Genomic DNA, 26,623 nt, shown 5'->3' on the forward strand with positions numbered 1-26,623 from the left:
CCTCAGTTATACTGGTGTGAGTAATTAAAATTATTTTTTTCTTGCACTTCCATAAATTTCAGATTTTATTTTAGCTGTTATTTGGCCTGTTACTTTCTAGGCATTTCTGATATTTCAAGTGCAGCCTTCAACTTTAACACTGACTGCTATGATTTAAAACAGATAGTGTGTTTTTTTTCTGTTTACACATGTTTCTGGTTAATATTCTCTTGATGGAAAAACACCATTGCTTAACTCCTGCATGTGATATTTCCCGCCCATCCCTGCTCTCTGCTGAGGTGCTATGAAGCAAATACGTCCTTAATGTGTCATGGCAACAGTGGCAAAGACTCTTCTCCAGATGAAGAGAATTTTCTGTTTGTAGAAGAAAGTCTGTCAGTGTGTGGGTGTTCATTAGTCTCCTTTTCACGTCAAAATTGGGAATAGAGTTGGTGAAAATATGAATGCAGTAGACTGAGTATCTCTGCTCTGATCATGAGTGGATTATGACATTAAGATAGAGCTTACTTGTACCCCTTTACCAATGTACCAGTACAAGGTGCGTTACAGCTTACTTGAGAGGCAAAGGATTGTTTCTGCTCAGTCAGGAAAGGACTTGCATTTTTCTGCGAGTTCAGATTTATTTGGGAGATGCAGAGATGGGGAGAAGGTGAGGGAACTCTTGCACTTCTGGACCTCCTGCCCCAGGCAGTGGCTCCCAGCACTGATGGTTGTGAAGCCTGGCAGGAGAGAAGCCTCCTCTCTAGAAGGTGTTGGGGGAAGAAATGGAGACCTTGATAATACTGAGTAGAGGCAGAGAACTGCATGTGAGCTGGCTTAGGGACTGGAGAACATCTTTCCTTTTACCTTGTCTGCTGGTAACAGTGTATTTGGCATGGTTGGAAGATCATGTTCTTTAAACAGTGTTGTTTGTTTGTTTGTTTTTTCCCCGGACTGAAGGAGATAGAAAAGATAGAAATCAGATTTTAAAACTTTTTGACAGGCTTGACTGAAGTTTCACAGATTGCATTCACTCAAGGTATTTGCTGGTGGCCATTTTCACGCTTAGTAACTAAGGCTGAAATGAGATCTTTGTTTGGGAAATCTAATCACCTTAATACCAAGGCTCTGGGCAGTGGGACTGGCTTGATATTTATTTATTGCCTCCTCTGATAAAAAATAGCATGTTATTTGACATAATTGCCATATTTTGACTTGAATTTCATGCTTTCTATTTGCTCTCAAAAAAATCCCAGTGTCTAAATCTGTGTAGCACTGTTTAAAGGAATGCAATCATCTACAATTCTCCCACCTACAATTAGAATTGGTAATTTTTAACTACAGTCTAGTATTGAATTGATTGTGGTTGCAAAATCTCATAATGTTGTAAAAGGGAAGGGAAGAAAGTATCTAAAATAGCTTCACTTCTAAACACAAATTATTTTAGTACTCTTCATAATACATTAGTACTACTTAAATTCCTTGCATGTGTGTTTGCATTTGAGACATCAGGTGTAGGATGGAGTAATGTGAGAGTTTAGGAATAATTTGTTATCATCTCTGACTTTTTAATGTAGATGTTTAATATAGTCTTGTGCAAGTTTTTTTTTCTCTGTGCTAGATGGATACTCTGCATTACCTAATGTGGTTTTCTTTTTTTATATGTTTAAGTGCTTTAAAGTTACTTTGTTTATAAAAGTGCTTCTCAGGGGTAGAGCCTTTCCTTGTCTCATATACCCAAGTACCCTGCCCTCCACCTGCTCATTTAGAGCAACATAAATGCGTGCTGCTACACTGAGGCATGGGAGAGCTCCCGTCAGCAGTAATTGTTGACCTACCACAGTTCCAGTCAGTGATCAATAGATACTACTTTGCTGCACAGCAACAGCCCAGAGAAATTGCAGGACCTACTGAGACTTTGTTTTTGACATACAAACCCAACTGATGGCCTTCAACTGTAACGGATGTCAGAGAGTGACAGGCACCCTGGGGCACTCTTAAAGTACTGATGGGGAAAAAAGCAAGGTATCAAATTACTAAGTGCATTGTAACAAATCACATCAAAGTGGAGAAAAAGCCTAAGCAAAAGAAAATTACTACTTCCATTTTCTTTCTTATCTCCTGCTCTGACACAGTATGTGTGCTGCCTTACGCAATACTATCAACTCCTGCACTAATGAGCAGTTCAGCGGTATGAAACGATGAAGCTTTTACAGTACTGGCTTAGGGGCTGTGCTGCAGGAAAAATTGGAGAGATTAGGAAGAACATATATTCCTAGGAACACATTAGGCAACTTTTTTACTCTTGCATATGCAGGTTCATAAATGTGAATATTTGCTAAGTTTTTATCCTTAGAGGACCATGTGAATTCAATCCAATACAATGCAGAAGAGAAAACTAAATTCAGTATGACAATGTTTCCCCCTTCTTGTGTTGATCTTGCAATATTTAGCCCAGTTGTTTTGTTCCCTTGCAGTGCTTTTGTTCCTGGAGATGTTAATTCAGAGTCAGTATGTTGTGAATTTGGTTTATCACTTCAGCCATCACTGTGTGGTTGTGATCAGCAGCATTGATCGGACAGAACACACACATAACTACAAAACTACACATGCATGGGGTCCATTTATTGCCCCAAAATACTTTGAGTTCAGTGAGACAAAAGTGTATTCATAGTTAGAGAAATTCTGAAATGGATTGAAATGGATTATTACCATTTCACCAAATGTGAAGAAGAAACTTTATAAAAATGATTCTGAGGTATATCTTCAAGTTGTCTTAACTTTGAAATACAAAGCTCCTGATGTTGCTTATACTTGTGCATACTCCACGCACACTTCTCACACATGAAAGGTCTCATTCCAGACAATGGAACTAGTGTAGGGCTTCAAAGGAATACTATACTTCTGACAACAAAATAAAAAATACATCTAGGAAGATAGTGCAGTCCCCTACATTTGTGTCCTACTGTAGCCTGGGGACTGTGAAAGAGCCTATTTCCTGAAAGCAGCTTTCCCAGAAGAGGTTTAAAATGGTGTTACATGCTGCACACCTGGTCCTTGTGGCTGGGTTTAGGAAACACACAGCTCCCCACTGCCCTGGGCTTCAGGAGATCTTTCCTCTGAGCAAAATGAAGAGCATCTCTTGTGCAGCACGGATTTTGCTTGTGCCTGAGGAGAACATGTACTCACTGTGTACCAAGACAGTGTGGAATAGGTGCCTGTTTGCTCTGCACGGGACATTCAGAAGTCCTGCAGAAACAGAAGCAAAACATGAAGCTGGACTGAATTCTGTGGGGGAAAGTTCCTATATGCTTAGAAAAACATGAACAGACAATGTGGTGTAAAATTAAGCATTTAGTTTAGACCGTAGTCCAACACAGGCTCACATAACATTGTACCTAGATTTTCATTATGATACAACAAGCAGGCTGCTTGTTTATTTATTTAATTTAATTTTTTTAAATAGTCATATTCTCAGAGGAAATGGAATCCTGTCTTGCTCTTTAGTAAATAGCTTGCTAATTATTTCTGCTAATACTTTTGTTATAACTCTTCCAATATTTCTAAGTATGATGTTACAAGAGGCAGACAGTGGCAGCTTTGAATGGCTGCTGCAAGTCCTCTCCTACTAGACAGCCCTTGCAATCTGTGTTGCTGGATGTCTTTGCAGGAGGTCAGAAGAGCAAGACATCCATGTTGGATGGTCAAAAACGTAAGAAGTTCAACAGTCAACAATAATAGAGATGTAAAGTTGTTTAAAATGGGCTGATTTGAACTATTGTGAGGTGTGCTGTGGAGAAAACAACTATCAGTAAGTTACAGTATTTTAATAAACTACGAAGTGTTATGCTCAGAATCTTGTTTATGGGAAAGGGAAGCATGTCTTATATGTCTAGAGAAATATATATATCTAAATAAACATATATATGTATGCATACAGATGTATTTATCTATCTGTAAAGCCTAGAACTTATTGTAGGTATAATGGGAATCCTAATAATCTAACTCAAGCACCATCATTAGCCTATATCTGATTGTACAGAAAAAGAAAGAATAGTCTAATTAAAATACTGATACAAAAAGTGTCACAACATATATTTTTATCCCTTTTTCTGGGGTTATGTTTACCCTTTCTCCACTCTGTTGGGTTTGAAGGTCAGCGGCTTCACTTTAGAGTTTGACGTGTGGAGGGGTGTTACAGCACATCAGAATCACAGAATAGTTAGATTTGGAAGGGATCTCTGGAGATTATCTAGTCCAACCCACCTACTAAAGCAGCTTCACCAGAGCAGATTGCACAGGAATGCATCCAGACGCGTTTTGAATGTCTTCAAAGGAGACTCCACAGCCTCTCTGGGCAGCCTGTTCCAGTGCTCTGGCACCCTGAAGGTAAGAAAGTTTCTCCTCATATTCAGATGGAACCTCTTATCCTTCAGTCAGTGCCTGTTGCCCCTCATTCTATAGTTTGGCACCACTGAAAGGAGTCTGGTCCCATACTCTTGACACCCACCCTTGAGATTTTTATAAAAATTGATGAGATAACTCTCAGCCTTCTCTTTTCCAGGCTGAACAGGCCCAGCTCTCTCAATTTCTCCTTATAAGAAAGATGCTCCAGACCCCTGATCATATTAGTAGCCCTCCACTGGACTCTCCCCAGTAATTCTTTGTTCTTCCTAAACTGGGGAGCCCAGAACTGGAAGCAGTACTCCAGATGTGGCCTTACCAGGGCAGAGTAGAGGGGGAGGAAAACCTCTCTCTACCTCCTGGTCATACTCTTCTTAATGCACCCCAGAGTACCATTGGTCTTCTTGGCCACAAGGGCACATTGCTGACTTGTGGTCAAGCTGTTGTCCGCCATAACTCCTAGGTCACTCTCTACAATGCTGCTTTTCAGCATCATTGCATACGTCACAAGTATCTGGAATCCTTCATTGGGAGGAATATGATGTTCATGTTGCTGTTTTCCTCTTCCACAGTCCACTTGAGATCCACCATTTGTATGTTTGCTAATACTTCTATGTTCTTTTTCTTCACTGCTCTGCAGCTCCAGGTTATATACAGATTTACGATATCTGGTACTTTTTGCATATATTAGTTGCTATTTCTTTTTTCTTTGTTACCCCAAAGCCCAGTTCTCTCCAGCTCCAGGCTTTTTTTCTTGTTTGTTTTTTAACCGACAATTATAGAAAACTGTGCACATCTGTGGGGTCTCTTGCACCAAATGCTGAACCTATCTCTTACCATCCCATGTCAGAATTCACCTATGCCACCTCATGCGTATCCACTTCTCAGGAGCTCTGTTGTCATACCAAGGCTGCATTTCTCTGCACTATGACATTGTGGGCAAATCATAAATCTCTCAATCTGCCAACTATAACTGCTTTTTATTGCTACCTATACAAAACTAGAGTTGTATCATACAGCCATAGAGTAAACATGAGTAAAATAGGTAAGCTATAGACACCAGCTCGAGAGACTGCTGTCACAGCTACACTGAGTAAAACAAAGGTATGGGCAGTGAATGAAAGCTCAGGTGTAGCCAGTCCAGAGGCCTTGCAAACAGTACAAGAATGTGACCTGTTACCAGTAGTGGCAATACCCTATTACAAGGCTACATAATTACAAAATGAAAAAGTGCTTTTGAATACATGTGGACATGTTTAATACGGTGCTTATGTTTCTCAAAAATTCTCCTTGTCGTCAGCCCATTTCAAACATTTGAATTACTTAAAAACCTCTTTTGTTTTGGAGGCAAAAAAATGCTTTTTCCCAAAGAACTTCAGTTTACAATACATAGCAAGAACACTGCAACCCTTTTTAGGTGGAAATCTGTTATGTTTGTTCTTTAACAACCTTCACCCGCCCAGACACACTGATAAACTTTAGCTTTTAAGACTCTCCAGCTGTGCCTCCAGAAGTAATTGGGGTCATTAGTCTTTGCCTCCCCAGGCTAATTACCAGCATAATCCAAATGTCATCCTCTAAAGAAATGGAGCTTGAACAGGTTAAAGGCTACAGCTACATGCAGGTAGAAATAAAGGGGAAAAGAAAAGTCAAGACTGTTTTCTGTGCCTGTTTGCATTTCATCCTCTATACTAAACAGCGATGGGCACTGATTACTTTAATAGGCTCCTAAATCTTAATTTTAAGTGAGACAAACACAAAAGAGATGTTTGTGTCTTGACCATGTTAAAAGTTAAATTTTTTACATCTTAAATACAAGACTTAACTATAAATCAAGTCCTTTAGGTTTTAGTCTGAAGGGCACTCCATGCAAATTCTAGTATCTAGTAACATTGGTTCTCACATGATGGAAAGCTAAGGGATGTTTTCCAAATTTATCCAATGGTGTTAAAATTTTAATCATGGCTGGAAAAGCCACAGGAATGGCTAATGCACTGTAGTACTAACTCTTCTTTTTGAAGTCAAATTTTGAAGTCAGTCTGTGATGTCTTGTATGTAAAATACAAATGAAGAGAGATGTAAACTGTATCTTTCTTATACAGAAAATATTCTGATTTGATATTAAAGTATAACATGAACATTAACAATTTATAGATAAATCCTTGAAGTCATACTAACATATATAAAGCATTAGTTTAAAAGCTTTGCTTTGCCAAGTATAATATATTTGTGACCTGGAGAAAAGTGTATGCTGAACTGTGTTGCTCTAATGAATGGAGGAAAAGTATATTTCCACCCCAGATCAAGAAATTAGTTCAAAATCAGTGGTTGTGGTTGGCATGCTAGATACTTAGTAACCAAGTAAATCAAGGGATCTACCAGTTCCTAAAAACGATTTTCAGGAAGAGTTCACTATATCACACCATGTTTCAGATAACTTACAGTCATGCTGATAAGTCAAAATGATTCTATGAGGAAAAAAATACAAATTAGTGGGTCTCTAGGGCAAGATTGCAGCTATATTTGCATTCCTTTCATAAGAGCATGAGATAGGAGTGTGCACCAATATGTTTTCCCTAGATAAGTATACAGGGCTCTACTTCACAGTTTTAGTGGGGACTGAACTTCAGGGCAAGCTTTTGGTCGCTGAAGTGTGGATTTAGTGAAGCTGGTTTAGGACTGTTGGTTGTTTGCTGCATTTGATCACTCCAAGCTACCACTTTTGGAGTGTGGATAGGCTTTGTATTACTCTGTAAGGGAAGGAATATGAAAAATGGACTATGGATCCTACTTTTATTTAGAGTATCTGAGCTTTTCGTTTGTGTGCTCTGCAAGCAATAGAGAGTTCTAAGAGTTAGCTTTAAGCCTACTGCTTAGGTTTGCAAGAAAATGTTTTGTAAGAATGAGTTCTCAGTAAATGAAGAAGGATTTGTGCTCGCCTAATTTCAGCTAACTACTTCTTCATTTGTGTTTATAACCCGCTTCCGAGTTTTGGATAACTTCAATTTGCACAGCTTTGAACATCATTCAGGCTGTCTCTGGAGGAAAAGATCAAATACTGTGTGTAAACCAGTTACACATTCACATGGGAGATGTGGCAAAGTCCATCTCTACTGGTCTCTTCAGGAATATCACAGGTCCGGTGTGGTTCCTCCAGGGGCTGCAGGAGAATCCCTGTTTTGATGCCTAGAGCAACTCCTCCCCTCTTTTCCTGGCCTTGGTGTCTGCAAGACTGTTTCTCTCACATTTTTCTCATTCCTCTCTCATAGATGCTATGCAGAACTTTTTACTTTGTCTTAAATAAGTTACCACAGAGGAGCCACTGGCATTGCCGATAAGCATACCAGTGCCTTGTAGTGGCTCCATTGGAGATGGCTGGAACCAACAGTATCCAGCACGTGATAACCCCAGCCTCTTCTCACAGAAGCCACCCCTTGAACCCCCACTTCCAGTGCTTGGACACCTGCACCCAGTTCAAGAAGCAGCACAGAGAACATCTGGGATGCATCAGAAATGGTCCTGGAATCATAGAATGTCCTGAGTCGGAAGAGACCCACAAGGATCATTGAGTACAACTCCTGTCACTGCATATGACAATCCCAAATTCACACCATGTGTCTGAGGGCATTGTGCAATCGTTTCTTGAATACTGTCAGGCTTGGGGCTATGACCACCTCTTGGGGCAGGCTGTTCCAGTGCTCCACCACCCTCTGGGTGAAGACAGTTTTCCTAATATCCAACCTAAACCTTCCCTGGCACATCTTCCTGGCATTCCCTTGGGTCCTACGTGCTCCATGTCTTCTCTGCCCAGGGTGTCAAGAACATATAAGGCCCTCCCCTGATATGCCCAGGCTTTTCCTTGAAATAAAGTTGAGCTGTTTCCACCTGGCAATTAGAAGAAAGTAATAATGGTATTTTTAGTGCAGCTCATACCTTGAGTATGTTGCATTGCTTTTTGTTGGACTTCACAACTTCTTAAGATTTCATATGAAGAGGTTTGTTAATAAAAGAAGTTGTTGGACATTTAACAAATAATAAAATGGTTTTTAGCAAATGATAAAAAAACCCAGATTCTTTACCTTTCCCTGTTCTATTCTAAAACGGATTAAAGATATCACTGAAGATTTTTTTTTCATCCTTTAAAAGGCCATAAAAACACCAAGTAGATCTGTACTACTGCTTGGTAACTAAAATTCTGTTTTATTACTTCCCCTAGCACTATGTGAAAAAGCCACAAAAAAAGCATATGATATCTTTCCTCTTCAGTTCATTTTAAGGTCCTCTTTGGTGTATTAATTGCAACTGTTTAAAAGTAATTTTACTCATGTCTTTCATTTGAGAAGTAATTGTTTATAAAGTAAGCACTAATAACAGGGTATTTCTAGAGAATGTGATTGCTCATTAAATAGGTCTTCCCAAGATACCTCTACTGAAAACATGTTATTGATCACTGAAGTTATATTAGTAAAATTTGTTAAGACTTCTGGAAGCTGTTGTCTGTTTAAAGCAAAATTGCTTTCTCAAATCTCAGTGTTAATGTGTTATTTTATTTATTTTATTTTATTTATTTTATTATATCAACATGTAACTTACTCATAGTTGTTATTGACAGATCTTAGACAGGAAACATCACATTTCTGTGGAAAAAGGAATATTTGCTACTTCAGATAGAAGAAAAAGGCTAGCATGGCTTTCAAACTTTCTCTATTCTTTACTTAGCTATGTATGAAAAACTCAAGCTTCAGAAAATTTTAGTACAATTCGCATGACAAATGTTCATCTCATAGGAAGGAAAAGGTGTAATCTGCATGTAATATTCTTTCTAAACGTGTTACATTTACATTTTGGGAAACCATTATTTTAGACTATACTAAAAGACTTTCTAAACACACACATGAGAAATGAGATAAAGACAGTCTACAGAAAACAATGAGGAAAAAAATGATACATGGTGGGATGCTGTATAGACCTTCTCGTATAAGCTTCTCATGCAAGCCTACTGCTGCAGTTGACAGAAGTAAAAAAACTCCTGATCTGCAGTTCTGACCTATTTTTAGTTGTCTGCTTTAGGATGAGATGAATTGTGTGCTAGAAGGAATGTACTTACAACATGGACTTGAAAGAAAGCCTTGGGTGACTGGCTCAGGTTTAAATGTCTGTGCTATAAGATTGAGGAAGGGAAGTCCCTTTCCTCTTACTTTATTTCTTCTTGGTGGGAAAATGATGGGAAAATTTGACAGGTAGGTGATTCTCTGGGCAGCTGTTGAAAATATCACAGTTTGAGGCATAAATGCTTTGATTCTCTTATAAGTAATGTTTAGCAAACTGAAAATAGAGATCGGTGGCTTCCAGAGTATACATATGTTCCTGACATGTCACCTTCAGGGGAATCATCTTACAACCTTGGAAAGAGAAATAGTTTGATGGTATACTTCTGCTTGACTGACTTAATATCCTTGCTTTAAAAAAATGAGTATCATGGTCATTTTCTTGAGGCTGTTGTTCAGATCCTATTTTACATTCTTACATGGCACTTGTGAGTACCATGTATTTATCTGCACAAAATCCCTGGAAGATATGAAAAAGCTACTTTTCCACTTTCTAGAAATGGAAATTTTAAGCACAGACAGACTTTGCCAATGGCCATGTCCCAGATGAGGAGACTTGAATGCGTGTCTTCCATGTCCTCAGCTTTAATTAGATCAATCGTTTTTCTCTATAGCAGCCATTAATAGGAAAACTCATCTGTAGTAAGGACAAGTATGTGATGGTCACATATCTTTGTTCTTCCTGTCAGAAATTTGATTATATTTACCACAGATGCAAGACCTTGCAATGAGGTTGTGTTTCACGTTGAATTGGACTCAGTGTTGCTGTATAACACTCTGCTGCGCCTATAGACGCACACTTTGCTTCGGAAGTAGCTCACACATCTGTAACATAGCATTGAACTGTGAAGTGAGTCTTAAAAATAACAGCAGGGTAATCCTTAACATTTTTCATCTCAAAAAATCTGTATTTGTAAGAGAGTTTGGTCTGTAGAAGAGTCTCTGATTATGAAGAGACCTTTCAACTTTAGTAGCTACACTCATCTTTCAATGTTTCTTATGGCTTAACCTATTAAAGAGAAAACACCCATACTAAATGACGTGGGTGAGTAATCCAATTAGAAAACAAAGCTATGTTACTAGTCTCCACACGTATGTGTATATGTCTGTGTGTTTATATATGTCTGTATCTGTATATATAAACACCTAGCACTTAGGGCAATATTGGAACTTTCCTGTTTATAATCTAGCCGGCTTTGGCACCAGTAGTCTGCCAGCTGAGAGACCTGGGTCAGTACTGGCTACAGGACTTGTTGGAGCAGCAGAGAAAGCTTTTGGATCTCTGTTGCACTCTCATGATAAGAGTAGATAAAGTTGTTTGACAGCACATGGTAGTACAGTATTAAGTTGAATTTTTCCTCTGATTCAGAATTAGTTACAATCCTACAGCATCCCTCTGTGTTGGTCATGCAACCTCCAAATGGGAAGTTAAATCTCAACCCCTTTAGCAGCAAACAGTGAAGAACAAAGGTCTGTTTATGTGATATCAACATCTTTCCAAGGAAGGACTGAGAACTTGTGAGCAGGAGACAAAGAAATGCAGAGCTGGGTTTGTCAGTGAAAAGGAATCTCAGACATTGCAAAGAACCACCTGCATTAGGTGCCTGCCACAAAGGTTTGGGAAAGCATATTGCTCGTGCTGATTTAACAGAATGACCAGAACAGGAACAGGTTAACATAGAGGAAATGGGGTATTTTCACCAGAACTTTGGATTTTTCTTTTTCTAGAGCAAGCAGAACTTCTTGTAATGACAAATCTTGCATCCACCTATGTGGCATGTAATTGTACTTTTCCCAGGGCCCTTTGCTGGACTGTGTGCTGCGTGAGTGCAATAAGAAAGCTGTCCTTTGAGCCCAAGCCTCTGTGTAGAGGTACATATCATCTGGGTACCTCAGTGTGGGATGCTGATACCACAGACAGGCATGCTGACTGCTCCATCACTTCCTCTCTGGCCCTGTGAATAACTGAGTGTTTTATAAAAGGTAGAACACTTCAGGCAAGAGCCTGAGGGGGTTGTGCCTTGGACAAGTACTACCGCATATGTTTCTGAACCTGTTCTTCCTCTCTTCCAGCTGGCCAGTAAAAAGACTTTCAGAAAGTTCTATGTAAAAACTCATGTATTTCCTCAAGAATTCTAGTATCGATGCAAAAAATGTTCCCAGGAGGAAGGGGAGTAAAGAAAGAGAGGAGAGGGGAGGGGAGGGGAGGGGAGGGGAGGGGAGGGGAGGAGAGGAGGGGAGGAGAGGAGAGGAGGAGAGGAGGGGAGGAGAGGAGAGGAGAGGAGAGGAGAGGAGAGGAGAGGAGAGGAGAGGAGAGGAGAGGAGAGGAGAGGAGAGGAGAGGAGAGGAGAGGAGAGGAGAGGAGAGGAGAGGAGAGGAGAGGAGAGGAGAGGAGAGGAGAGGAGAGGAGAGGAGAGGAGAGGAGAGGAGAGGAGAGGAGAGGAGAGGAGAGGAGAGGAGAGGAGAGGAGAGGAGAGGAGAGGAGAGGAGAGGAGAGGAGAGGAGAGGAGAGGAGAGGAGAGGAGAGGAGAGGAGAGGAGAGGAGAGGAGAGGAGAGGAGAGGAGAGGAGAGGAGAGGAGAGGAGAGGAGAGGAGAGGAGAGGAGAGGCATTCCCAGCCAGGTCTAATTCTTATGCACACAAGCACTTCCATTAGCTTCACAGGAATGACTTGTGAGTAAAATCCTCTCCCACAATTAACAGTCTTGCAGAATTGAGTTTTAAATCAATGTTTTTTCTTTTCCAACAGCCAGACACCCTGAGGAGTGAGAAAACAGAACCTCTGAGGACAAATTGATAGGATAGATTTCTGCACTAGAAACTGATACTTTAATTTGTGTTTGTACCAAAAACATTGTGCTGTCTGATGCAAAACAGGCTTGTTAATTAATGTTGTGTTCTATCACTAACACTCTCCACCAAATAAAGACCAGGCTTCCTTTTAATTTCAAAGAGCTTCCAGGCTATAGGTCTCTTTTATTTTTTTACCTTTCCTAGTAACTATTAGTACTAGAATTTATTGCCAAAATTAAAACAAGGTAAATTCTGTAAACCACAGGTTTATGCAGTTTTCTTGTCGTGAGTTTAATATGATGGTGTTAATATATGGAAAAACAGAATGTAATAAATACAGTATGTTTTGGGATGATTTTTTATTCAGCATTTTTTTTCTGTTTATTCTTTTGTGTTTCAGACAGAGCCTCAGGAAATACCTAGATGAGTTTGGGTTCTGTTTTTCTCTCTGAGATTTATGGATTATATCCCATTTCTCCTTTTCTTTGTTGCTTTTTTTTTTTTTCCCAAAAGATTTTTGAGACTCTTCTGGGTTTCCTCTTTTTGGAGAGAGCAGATAATCACACAGCCCTCAGTGCTCTGAGGTAAAAAATGCTGTATCTGCCCTGAAACCAGGCTGAGGAGCTGAAAAACTTGAGTAGATGGCCAGTAAGCTTAAACTTGAGGAGGGAAGTTGAAAAGGAGTGGGAAAATACAGGAATCCTAAATGTGTGTCTTGAATGACGTGAACAGATCCTCTGAGACAGTATCTCACTGATAATTACTTGAAGTTTTGCATATGGGTGCCATAATCTGCTACACTGAAACTGAAGCCCTGGAATCCTGGATCACAAGGGAATGCTTTGACAGCTGCCATTGGAGGGATTGCTCCTTTTCTGCTCAAAGAATAAATAGCTGCTAGGAAGTTGTGGTCAGTATTCATCCTCTCTGGTGTTTCAGAAATGGAGCTAAGGAGTGCTTAACATAAATAATGCAAATAATGCATCTTCCTGTTTCCCCTCTTAAAGTAAAATTAACCAAAGTGTGGTCCAAATAACATTTGGACAACTCAAGTCTGAAAACGAATGGGAAGGTGATGATCTCATGTGCTCTTTGATGAACAAAGTGTTTGGATCCTCTGCCTGAGAAGAAATGTCCCTTCAAGACTTACAGATGTCCTGGTAGCAGAGACACCTTTGCTACCTGGAGAAATGGAGAAAGATAATAACTCTCCACTACCTCATACTGAAAAATGTTATTCAGGCAAATGTTGCAGCTCAGCCGGAGCACAGCAGAGATCCTTGAATTAGCTCCTAATAAGTATGAGGATGGCTGAGCTTATCGGTTTACACACATCACCTTAAAAACATAGCCATACTGCTTTTGGGATGTGTGTCTGGCTGCCTCCATGGGGTTGAGTTGCATGGCCTGCATGTATTATCATCCAGCGTAAGCTCAGGGATTTCTGCACTCTATCTCTTTATGAGGAATAAAATCCCTAGAGAAATCAGCTGCCTTCAATGATTCTGTCCCATTGCCCAGCTGAGTCACCAAAACCGTTTGAAACAAAATATTTAGGATGAAGATAGTCGTGCACATCCAAAGGGACTGAAGCAGACATTAGGAAAAGCAATATTGCTTTTACCTCCTGTCTCGAGAGGAGAGCTAGTCCTTTTGTTTCATGACAGAGTTTCATGACAGCAAGATGAAAATCAAATGCTTGAAGTCTGGCTGTTCTGCTCACGTAATATTTTTTTAACTACTTGTTCCAGTTGTGTTGTAAGCCTGCTAGACTTGGCCACCAATCCAAAATTTCCAAAGGGAAAAATGCTTTTGACTAGCAAGTGTTAAGGAGAACCTAGTGAAATGTGCACAGTGTAAGAACAAAGGCCTGATGAGATTCTTTAGGAGACAGGGCTCCTGCTGAAGGAGAAGAACATGGGTTCATAGCTGAGGATTTGAACAATCTCCTCTACTGAAATTTAGGTCAGTGAGTGTCTTAGATCCTTATTTTCCAAGCAGCTGTTTTTTGAGCAGTGTTTTCCTCAGATGCAAAATTGGTGGGGGCAATTTTAAGAGACAGAAGGCTGTCCTGGCAGAATTGAAAGATCCTGTCCCAAAAGGTGATACTGTAGCTGTGTGGTACAGTGTCAACTCCAGCTATTCACTGCAGATTTGGGGGTTTAGGGTCACTCCCCTCTCCTAGGTCACCAAGCACATGATTAGGATTTATAAAGAAGTTGCCCTTCACAGCACCAGGGGATGTTTTCTAATGTCCCCTTTCAATTTTAATACAGCTTATTGCTCCTATAAGAAACATCCCATCCTTGTGACTGAACATGTTTGTGAACACAATGTGTTTGCAAAGTTTGTTTACTGTTGTACTCTTATTTATCAACCCAGTTTTTTTCAAAGACTGAAAATGTGCCCCTGAGGAAGTAATCAAGGATCTGAAGCATTTTTGCTCTGTCCACTCAATCTGTGCAGTAGCTCCGTCATAACTAAAATGCCACTTGAAATACAGGTTTAAATTTTGTATGGGAAATACTAAAGCTGCTCTCCTTCCTAGCAATTTGAGAAGTTTTTCAACACAGCAGGCTCAAAGCTCCGGTGCTGCTTCAATATGAGGCCTTCTGCCTTTACTGCTAGCATGAATCTTCAGAAGGGAAACCAATACAGCCTGTAGAAAATTTAATGTTGTAAGACCTGTGGAGATTCATTAGTATTTGTTGACTTCTTGCCCTGTTTCACAGTAAATGACTCCATATTATTCAACTTGTCTAACTAGAACGAAGGAAGGAGTCCAGCTATTCTTTTTAATTTCATTTCCTGTCCTTGACTTTCTTCCTGTGTGTTAAATTAATAGAGACAGGAAAAATGTCAATGGTGACATGATCAATTCCATTATGAACCTTCTTGTAAATAGTCATGAATCCCATGCAGTCTCCCTTTATATTCACCATTCACAGGGTAACTTGCTCATAAAGCTCTGCAAAGAACACTCGTGCAAATAAAAATGAGAAACTAATTATCTTCAAACATTTTCCAGAGATGTCTCTTGTTTGCTGTGATTTGAAGTTGTATAACATTGAGGAGGGTCCCTGCACATTAAGCACACATCTATCCAAACACATCACGTTTCCTTGTTGGAATTGTAGGGAAATTATCAGACAGGAATGGATTTGTCCTTGTGTATGCCATTTTTGAGCTGGTGTGTTTGCTTAAATTCAGGGATGGAACCTGGTGAGCTGTGGATCAGAGAGCTGCCTGCAGCCTCCACCCACCTCCTGGGCAAGGTCAGCCCTTGTTCACTTCCCTTAATGAAGTTTCCTTCTGTAGTTTGTGCTCCTTTCTATTTGCATAAGGGAAGTTGTGACCACTTTTGAGGTTAAACAAAAGTAATTAAGATTTATGTTGGGGAAAAAACTTGCAGCCATTCTAATTCCCTTGAAGTGTTATTGTTTGCTTGTTTGTTTGTCTTCAGTACAATATAAAACCAAGAAGTTTCCAGATCCGTTTTCAGTGAGTGAGTTCCTAGTTATATCAAAGAAACTCATAAGTTTAGGCATTCTGTGCTTCCGTTGTCTAGCAAGTGGTTTTCCCATTGCATCTGTATCATCTCTGTGGGTAAAATAAAGAAGCGAGTCTGAATCTCTAGTCTTAAAAAAAAAAAAAAAAAAAAAAACAGAAGCAAAACAAATCCCCTCAAACCCCAGACTGTTTACTTAATTATTTGCAAGTCCTTACTCAGAGGCCTGAGGATTGCTCTGGTTCTTTCTTTTCCAGCTATTTGATAATACCATCTTCTGCTAATATGTATGATGGCAATCCCAGTCCTAACTTCTGTATTCCTGTGTCTTCTTTGAACATTTTAGAACCACAAATACTTCATAATGAGTCTTTTCTTATCCCAGTGACCTCTCTTTCCAGCACATTATACAAACTTTACAGTCTCTACCCGGGGCAGTCAATGGTGGGGTAACAGATCCTAATGCGAGATCTCAGGAAATTGTGGGGTCAGTAAGGGTGATACTGTCGTCCAACCTGAGATCTGCATTGCAAACTCCATTGAATACGGAGTTTAGCAGTTATCCTAGGCAAGGCTGAGCAAGGACTGCTAGACATCCCTTCAGCCAGGCCAGAGCTGTGCAGTTCGAATGTCATCAAATCTAGCTGGGGATCTAACTGGGACTATATTGACCAGAGCTTTAAATTCCTCCTCTTTTTATGTGGTGGTAGTGTGGCAATGGAAGCATTCATGGCTTCTTGCTCTTTTTTTGTACTAATTACACAACACATTTAAGACATACAGATGAAACAATGGGACACACTATGGAGGTGACTGGAGTTATACGAGGATAAAATAGGGGTTAGGAAAGAGTTGTTATTTGCAGTCTGAGTTCCATTGGTGAGAAAATCTGTCTAAGCAGCACTGTCTGACCCCTGTTGCTCGAGAATTCAAGAGTGAGAAGTCTCCTTTCTGGAAAGATGTTGGTTGCTCTCCCACCGCTTCCTGCAGAGCAAGGTTTGTGTTCTACTTCTCCAGTTTCTGCTGATGATCATGTTGCTTGTCTAAAACACAAGATGGGAAATTTGCCTCTTATTTGACAGTGTCAAAATGTTGGGAAAACCAGAGGATTTTTCTGTCTAGGTTGCTGTCAAAAGGCCTGTGTTCCTGCATAGGGTGATTTTGAGCTCAAGACTTCAAACCTGTTTGCAACTTCTTAACACTTTCATTTCTGTGACTGCCTTCTTTCAAATGAGACTGACAGTAATGCACAAGAAGCTGTCCAGGTAGCAAAGCTCTTTCTGCTGCCATTTTTTGTCTTTCAGGTATACCCTGTACCTGTGTCTAGCAGTGTCCATTCTGGTTTAGCCAAGGTTCTCAGTTTTGAATATAATATTTATTTCTGTTTTATTCCATCTTCCTGTGCTTCAGTCCCAGTGGGACAAAAAACGCCTTTCAGGCTTTCTGGCAGAAGATGCTTGTGAAAGAAACAGTTGGCGTAAAGTGCTTATGTGTTGAACAAACGTAATTTTCGCCTTTTCAGAGCCAAGTGTGTCACCTGTGATGTGTCTAATTGCTCTGAAGTCCAGGCTTTACACCCTTTGGCACAGTATCTAAAATGAAACTCTTGTTTTCATGAGCTAAGGCACTGTGTTATATAGTGCCATATGGTAGAAAATAAACACTTTCATAGGAGCTAGAGAGATAACAAAATATTGCTCCAAATGCAGGGAAGTATGCCTGGAAGAGCCAGTTGAGATAAATATTCTATTTCCATTTCAGAAGTTCCATATTTTTTTTCAGCTTTTCTGTTCTCTCTATGGGTCAGTTCATTGCTTATCTCCTATGGAAACCTAAAAGTAGTTTATTACTTCTTGTACTCCATTTAAAAATTATTCTGTAGCTGAATCAGTTCTGGTTTCCAACTCTATCTTACTCATGAACTTGCTAAATTTAACCATCCAAAATCTTAGATTAAATCCTATGATATAAGTTGTCTGACTGTTGATGAACATATTTTGGAAGAAATTACTGGTTTCCTGATTCTTGATATTAGGATGAGTCTATAGAATGGTATATCTGAAATATGTTTTCAGGTTTGAATTTATAATAAAAAAGAAATTTTAGGTATCACAAAAGAAATGATAAATTGCTCATGTATTAATGTGGTTCACATAATGAGGAATATATTAAAATATAATAATATTAATAATAATAATAACAACAATAATAATAATAGGCACCTTGATATTGCTGGGACAAATGAATGATATAGTAGCTACCATGAACCGAAAAGCAGGTAGATTTCGAGATAAGACTTACGTGTATTGTGTGTTTAAATGACAGTGCAACTGTATCTCTTGTGTGTCTGGCCCAACACAGGGGTAACAATTGCAAAAATGCTTCCTATTAAATCAAAATTTATAGTCGTACTTTCCAAAACTGTGGTTAAACATCTTCATTTTTATCTTTACTTGAAAATTAATGCAACAATGCAAAGTAGCTTGAAGATGAGCCTACAGTAAAGTACAGAAACCCAATTAAAAATATCTGAAATTATATTCATTCTAGTAATGGTATATTTCTTTCTCTTTTCTGCTGATATGTCCTTCAATTTCTACTTACTAACTTTGTTTCAAACTTTTTACTTTGGTGTCTGTTGATCTAGGAAAAGAAGTCTTAATAGAAAACTGAAATTCGTGTGTATGTTTTCAACTGGACCAAAACAAAAATACTTCAATATTTTTTTTTTTTTCTTCTTGTGAAGACAAAGCCTTTAAAGAGAACCCGAACTAACGGACCCAGTAGATTAAGATAAACAATGTGTTTCAGTTTCACTTGGGCAATATTTTTAACATGAACAAAGAGTTGGTGCAAAATCGTGGGGTATAGAATTTTCTTTTCCGTGTTTTTTGATTTCTTCTATTTGTTTTGTTTCGTTCAGTTGCCACCAAAATCTTCAGAGCCTCTGCAGTATTCTTGACTTATTTGGATTTTAAAAGCCTCCTTAATATTTTTAAAAATTAAATCATTAGACCTGAGCATGAGAAAACTACCAAGACTGTAATCTATTGCTACTGTCTGTGAACTGTGTTTCTTCAAAAACAGCTTTCTCCCTGCTTTTTTCAGATAATGAATCAGGATATTAAATTAGATGCTACTTGAAGGATTAAGGTACTACTGACACTTGGAATAAATTTAGACAGCCACCGTGGTGAAAGTACTTGGCAAATTTAGAGCCAATCAGGTATTCCTGTTATCTTCATGGATAATCCCTAAATTCATCTGTTCAAACAGAGAAAGTAGGAGCCTTTACAATAATGATTCACTTATATATGCTTGAATGAATGCTTCCAGGAGCCCAGGAACATTTGCTGGTCAGCCTTCTGCATTGACACAGAAACACTGAGAAGGTAGAAAATGTTGGTGCTCTTTATCAGGACAGCACATATAGGTTGCCTTTGTTAACAATTAATGCTGGGACATTAAGTTATGTGTTTTTATTGAATCTCTCAGGAATACATTGTTCCTTCAGGATCTGAAAGCAAGCTAATGGCGTAAGTCCTGACCTTTGGGGTGGCTAATGTATAGCCAGAGTTGCTACAGCTAAACTGGTTCCTTTACATTCACAAGGAATTTTTTGTTTTCTTTCTCTACTTAACCCTTCTTCTCATAGCACTGCTCACCCCAATTTTTATATCGCTGCTGCCTGCTTTATTACTCAATTGTTTGTTTTCTTGCCTTTAGTTCTGTTTCTCTCTGCTTCCTAAGGAAATGACAAACCAGAAACAGTTGAGCGGTCAAGTGCATCTGAAATAAAACAAGCTGACGCATATAGCATGGTTCAGTGGATGGAGAATTTCATTCAGTGTCAGAAAAAAAGTCCTTTCTCTGCCACTCATCTTCTTTGCAGTACTGAACAAGCTATTTCTTCTTAATTTAGGCAGGAGTGAGAGAGGAGCAATGCTATGTACTGTCTTTGGAGTGTTTCACAGTTCAGGTTTGTAACATGCTTTTGGTATAGGCATACCTTTTACTAATTGTGGGAGGAGAACTGACTATGTCTGTTTATGTGTGGCTGGCATAAAATAGGAAGAACAGTAGGAAGAACAACTAACGAGGTAGTCTTTTTTTTTTTTTTTTTTTCTTTTTTAGATAGCTTGCCTACAGAATATTTTCTTGTCTTTGGTCTGTTCAAGTTTGTAGTGGCAGAGCCCCCCCTGCCCCAGGGCGATGGGGTTGTCGCCAGCCTGGCTGAGAGGTGAAGCCAGAAACAAAAGAGACTAAAGGAGCACCATTAGAAGGTAATAATGAGTGAGCAATCGAGGACACATGCCTGCAGAGCACGTGGAGAGTACATGCAGCCTATCATGTTATTGTATAACACGAGTTACAACCAATCACATTGTTGTAAGGCGCGTGGACAGGGCAGCTTTGCTATAAAGCTAGCCCGGTCCGACAATAAAGCGAACTCTGTGAACATCGTATTGGTGTGTCAGGTTCTGTGGCCCGCATGGAAAAAGCACCACTTTGGTGACCCCGACGTGATACTTCGTATCGAAGCAAGATCGTCGGAAGTGAAGACGTGAGGATGCCACCTGGGGGTGACACCAGCCCGGCGCTCAATCATAGCGGAAAGTAGGCGTACGAGGAAGCAGGTGGCATGGGAAATATGGCATCCGTGGAAGAAAAAATAATAGTGAAAAGTATTCTGCAGCTGGCTGCAAGAACAGGAAGAATTTTGGAAAAAGACACCGTGGAGCGCCTTTTACTATTCGCCCAGCATAAGGGCTGTGTTCGTTCGACGGACGAATTTTTTTCTCCCGGTACGTGGGAGGACATAGGGACCGAACTATGGGAAGTGGTTACACAGGGGAGCCGCGAGGCTTGCGATCTCACCGGACCCTGGCGGGAGATCAGGCAGCTGATGCAGGAAGTCTCAGAGGAGCCGGAGCTGGGTGCCATCCCTTCGGAGCCGCCCGCCGCGAGCTGCCCCGCCTCCGAGAACTCCGAAGAATCAACACCGCTGGTATGTCCCATATCAGATCTGGAGTTCTGGGACGGAGAGCAAATTATACCCTCTGCACCTGTTGAGCCATTGCCTGTCTCCGACAACGAATGGCAGCAACCGGCAAGTTTCAACAAGCCAGGACAAGTTAATCCAGCCGACGTGCCTTTGCCGGAGGACCCGATGGAACACCAGGACGGAGCACCGCAGAATCGCCCTGACTTCCAGGAGGAGAGCCACGTGCAGAGCCTGAAGGACTTACTGAGACGGCAGGAGAGCCAGATGCAAGAAGTTCTAGAAGCTATGAAACGACTAGATGGTGGTAACAGTAAAACTTCACGGTTAATAGCATATAAAAAGGCGTCAGATGCAATTAAGGACGGGCTGGAGGCAATTGGCAGGGAATGTGAAAAACGGGGAAAACAGGAAAGGGAGGGGGCGGAATTAGACCTCACTCCGGAGGAGCTCTGTATTAAAAGGGAGCGAATACAAAAATGGGCTAGACAATGTGTTGAAGATGGGATGTGGTCTGTAAGAGAAGCAGATGAATATTTGAGAGAGCAATATGGAAAAGGGCTGGAGACTGGGTTAGCAGATCCGTTTGCAAATATGCGTCGACTTACTGATCCACAGGGAAACACAAGGGAATTGTATAGCAGTGATAATAATGATAATTTGGGTGCTGCCCCTGTGCATCAGGGTAGAGATATTCCTCGAGATCATTCTTATAATGCAGGGCAACATTGGCAAGGGGTAATCAGAGATGCAGCTATTGAAGGGATCATGTTACCTGGTAGTATTACAGCAATGCCAGCGCACATAGATAATAGAGGACAAAGGCAGTGGTCGCCTTTTGATTGGAAAACGGTTAAGCAATTGCAAAGTGCAGTTATGGAATATGGTATGGATAATAAGCATGTGATGCAGCTAGTCAATTCATTTTTCAAGGGGCAAGTACTAACTCAAACAGATATTAGGGCATTGATGGAGTTATTGCTTCCTCCAACGGGGTATTTGCTGTTCTTGGACAAGTGGCAGGGGAAGGTGGAATTGGCAGTATTAGAAAATGTTCATTTACCAGCTGATGATCCGTTGCGATTAGCTAGCATGGACCAGTTACTGGGTCGTGGGCAATATGCAGATGGTGCTACTCAGGCAGCACTCCATCCAAGGATTTTGCAGCAAACGCAAGGGCTTGCCCTGGTGGCAGTGAAAGAATTGCCAAATAGAGGTAACCCTGTGGCACCCTATTCTACAATAGAGTGGGATCCTGGGGAACCATATATGAAGTTTGTAGATCGTTTGAAAGAAGCTATAGATGCCTCTCCTAACTTGACTCCAGAGGCAAAAGCTGCTGTGGGGAAAGATTTGGCTATGATGAATGCAAACACCCAATGCCAACAGATATTAGCCGGTTTGGGAAAAACTGCTTCTTTGGCAGAGATGGTGGAAGCTTGCACACGGGTACCAATTATGCAACAAGAGGTAGAAAAAGCAAAAATACATGCTCAAGCCCATGCTGCAGCCTTGGCTGCAGCACTTAAACCTGCAATGAAAGGTCGAAGCCCTTCTTGTCGCGGCCTAGCATGTTTTACTTGTGGACAGACAGGACGTATTAAAAGAAATTGCCCTCAGTACACTCGGAGAGGGGGACCTAGTAATGGCACTAGTCAGTCACCAGCCCCTCTCAATAATTTGCGCTTCGATGGCACGTGCAGTCGGTGTGATAAGTATGGACACCGAGTAGTGGAGTGTCGATCAAGATTTAAAAAAGATGGGACACCGCTGCCGGGAAATGGGAGGGCCAGCGCCAGGGGCTGGGGCGCGATGACACCACAATACCAGCCGAGACGGGGAACAGACATGGTTGGTTGTCCGAGCTCAGGGCAGCAACCTCAGGAAGCGCAGGCGTCGATCTGGCTGTGGGAACAGACGTCACAATAACAGACCGGTCTGTACATGTAGTTCCATCTACAGTAACAGGGCCCCTAGGGTATGGATTGAGTGCACTTTTAATAGGTCGTTCTTCTGCTTCAAGACAGGGGTTGTTTGTTTTGCCAGGATTAATAGACTCTGATTATGTTGGACCCATAGGTATTATGTTGCAAGTCTTAACACCCCCTGTGACTATTAAACAGGGGACCCGTATAGCACAATTGGTACCTTTTAAAGCATGTGTTCCAAAGGCTTTAGATGCAGAAAGAGGTTAGAAAGGTTTTGGTTCTACCGGAGCCCCTGTGGTTGCTTTCACGGAAAAACTGACTTTGGACAAACCATCTAGGGTAGTTTCCATATATGGGCCTGGCAGTGAGATTAAGAGGAAAAGAATGCTTTTAGATTCAGGCGCAGATGTGACAATTATCCCTTGCACTGACTGGCCTTTGTGTTGGCCTTTAGAAGCAGTAAATACCATGGTAGTGTGGATCGGGGGGGGCACTCCCACCCACATCAGCACACATATGGTTAAGATAAGGGAGGAGGTTGAGGGCTTAGAGGCATGGGTACGACCTTATGTTCTGAACACAACAATTGCATTATTGGGAAGGGATGTGATGTCTCAGTGGGGAATAGTTATGCAGTCACCTTTTTAATAATGGCCATTGCAGCGAGTGACACCCGGCCATGTATGAAGCTGAGTTGGGAAACAAATGATCCTGTCTGAGTGGATCAATGGCCATTACCAAAAGAAAAGCTCACACATTTAGAGGAGTTGGTTGAAGAGCAACTCCGTCTCGGACATTTGGTCCCTTCCACCAGCCCGTGGAATACACCTGTTTTTACTATCCAGAAGAAATCAGGGAAGTGGCGGTTGTTACAGGACCTCAGGGCAATTAATGCAGTAATGAAAGATATGGGGGCACTTCAACCAGGTCTTCCTACCCCAACCATGCTTCCAAAAGATTGGGATATAACTGTCATTGATCTGAAGGATTGTTTATTCACGATTCCTTTACACCAAGAGGATTGTGAAAAATTTGCCTTTACTGTTCCAGTGCTTAATCATCAAGCTCCCACGAAAAGATATCGTTGGGTAGTGCTACCTCAGGGAATGAAAAATTCTCCTACTATTTGCCAATGGTATGTAGATTTGGCTTTAAAATCATTCAGGCAACAATACCCTCAGATGATCATCTATCATTATATGGATGATATCCTTTTGAGCAATAAAGAGAAAATTAGTAAGGACATAATAACTCAGTTGACAAAGCAATTAGGTCAGTGGGATCTGGTTGTGGCACCAGAAAAGGTACAGCAAACCGCGCCATGGAAATATTTAGGATATGAACTAACTCAGGCCATGATTAGACCTCAGAAACTTACTGTGAAAGCAAAGGTAGCAACCTTTCACGATGCAATGAAGTTAGTAGGGGACTTACAGTGGATAAGAAATGTTGTGGGTATTACAAATACAGATTTGCAACCGCTGTTTAGTCTCCTCCGCGAGGGATGAGACCCCCAAGAACCATGGTGCCTCACACCAGAAGCACAAAAAGCGCTTGAGCAGATTGCGAGAAAAATTTCACAGAATACTGCTCAGCGGGTAAGATCAGAATTGCCTGTTACTCTCTATGTCTATAATACCAATAAGGAGGTGGCAGGACTTTTGGCCCAGTGGAGCACGGAAGAAAAGGATCCGTTGGTAATATTAGAATGGATATTTTTAAACAGCCAAAACCAAAAAAACATCATTCAGAGGTGGGAAGCCATTGCCCAAGTTATAGTGAAAGGACTAAGCAGATTTCTGACATTGTCTGGACTATATGTTGCTAAAATTGTGATCCCTATTTCTCTCAATTTGTTTGAACAAATCCTTCTCAAACATGACGATCTTTCCTCAGCTCTTGCCCGGATTCCGGTGCAGGTGGACAATCATTATCCACCACATCCTATATTTAAAACCAACCTCCCCTTAGAGCCTATGTCAATTGTTAGTGAGCATCCACTAGATGCCATAACCATTTTCACAGATGCGAGTAGTCGCTCACGCAAAGGAGGCTTTGTATGGTTTGAGAATGGTCAGTGGCATTCACAGATTGTCATAGCTGAAGGATTGGTTCAAATTTTAGAATTGCAAGCGGTGACAGCAGCATTGCAAAAATGGCATAACTCTCCAGTTAATCTGGTAACAGATTCTCTTTATGTTGTGGGAATTGTACAAAGAATACATAGAGTGCTTTTGCAGCGAGTTTCCAATTCCTTGTTGTTTGAAGCATTGTTAGATTTGTGGAACGTATTAGATTATAGGACAGCACCAGTATTTATCATGCATATAAAAAGCCATACTAACATACCAGGTGGTCTAGTAGAAGGAAACAGCATTATAGACAAACTTGTGGCAGTAGCAGATATATCCCCTTTTGAACAAGCCAGACAAGCTCACGAATTCTTTCATCAATCCTCAGCAGCACTCCGAAAGCAGTTTACAATTACAAAGGAACAAGCTCGAGCCATTATTGCAGCTTGTCCTGATTGTGCCCGCATAGTACCTCTCCAACAAAAGGGAGTAAATCCTCGGGGCTTGCAGCCAGGTCAGTTATGGCAAACTGATATTACTGAATTTGTACCATTTGGCAGACAAAAGTACATTCATGTCTCCATAGATACCTGTTCAGGACTGCTGTGGGCTACGGCCTTGACCTCAGCAAATGCAAAGGTAGTAAAACGTCATTTACTACAAGCTTTTGCTGTCATGCGTGTCCCTACACAAATCAAAACAGATAATGGTCCTGCATACCACTCTGACAGACTTGCAACCTTCCTCATACAGTGGAAGGTACAACACCTGTTTGGAGTCCCTTATAATTCTACTGGCCAAGCAGTTATTGAGCGTGCACACCGTACATTAAAAAATCTTTTGTCTGTTTTGAAAAAAACAAGGGGGAATTGGTGTGAGCCCAGAAGAGGTATTGATGAAGGCATTGTATGTGCTGAACTGGCTTAATCCTAAAAGTGAAACTGAAATGGAACCGGTTGTTATGCACCATATCAAAAATGTCAAAGATTTTTCCGAAAATGTGCCTGAGGTTAGTGTGTTTATTCCGACAACACAACAATGGGAAGGTCCTATGTCACTAATAACCTGGGGAAGGGGATATGCTTGTGTTTCTACAGGTAACCACAAAAATTCATGGATCCCAGCAAAGTGGGTGAGACCTTGGCTAGCTAACAGAGAAGAAACCAATTGCAGTGATGACAACCCTTAACCTCAGACATGTTATCGATTTAAGCAACGAATGTAGCCAATGTTGAGAATACCACTTTGTAAAACAGAGCAGCAATTAATTTTTTGTTATTGGACATTTTCACAGTTATGAAGAGTTTGATTGTATGTGTTGTTTGAACTTAAAAGTTAAAAAGATAGAAGATTTGCAGAACAAGAAAATAACAGAAGATATTGGGTTTTTTGGGGTGAATACCTTGTTTGGTTAAAAGGAATATTGAAAACAGGTCTGTTCTTGTTAATTGTAATTGTATTAGCCTTAATGTTCTTACCCTGTATTTCACACTGTATTTAAAGCATGATACGGCGTATTGTTAATATTAAATAAAAGAGGGGGAGAAGTAGTGGCAGAGCCCCCCCGCCCCAGGGGGATGAGGTTGTCGCCAGCCTGGCTGAGAGGTGAAGCCAGAGACAAAAGAGACTAAAGGAGCACCATTAGAAGGTAATAATGAGTGAGCAATCGCTGGACACATGCATGCAGAGCACGTGGAGAGTACATGCAGCCTATCATGTTATTGTATGACACGAGTTACAACCAATCACATTGTTGTAAGGTGCGTGGACAGGGCAGCTTTGCTATAAAGCTAGCCCGGTCCAACAATAAAGTGAACTCTGTGAACATCA

General features: G+C 40.8%; 1 protein-coding gene across 1 annotated transcript; it reads left to right on the forward strand.

The window, feature by feature from the left end:
* The first annotated feature begins 4,166 nt into the window (after window positions 1-4,166).
* Window positions 4,167-26,623, forward strand: LOC136097563 (uncharacterized). Its single transcript, XM_071804123.1, has 2 exons — window positions 4,167-4,368; window positions 19,926-26,623. The coding sequence occupies exon 2, from the start codon at window positions 20,434-20,436 to the stop codon at window positions 22,720-22,722; it is 2,289 nt and encodes a 762-aa protein (XP_071660224.1). The 5' UTR covers window positions 4,167-4,368; window positions 19,926-20,433; the 3' UTR covers window positions 22,723-26,623.

The sequence above is a fragment of the Patagioenas fasciata genome, chromosome 2 (assembly GCF_037038585.1).
Source record: "Patagioenas fasciata isolate bPatFas1 chromosome 2, bPatFas1.hap1, whole genome shotgun sequence".
Lineage (NCBI taxonomy): Eukaryota > Metazoa > Chordata > Aves > Columbiformes > Columbidae > Patagioenas > Patagioenas fasciata.

Coding starts and splice junctions, on each gene's coding strand:
- LOC136097563 (XM_071804123.1), top strand. CDS start 20,434: ATGGGAAATATGGCATCCGTGGAAGAAAAAATAATAGTGAAAAGTATT.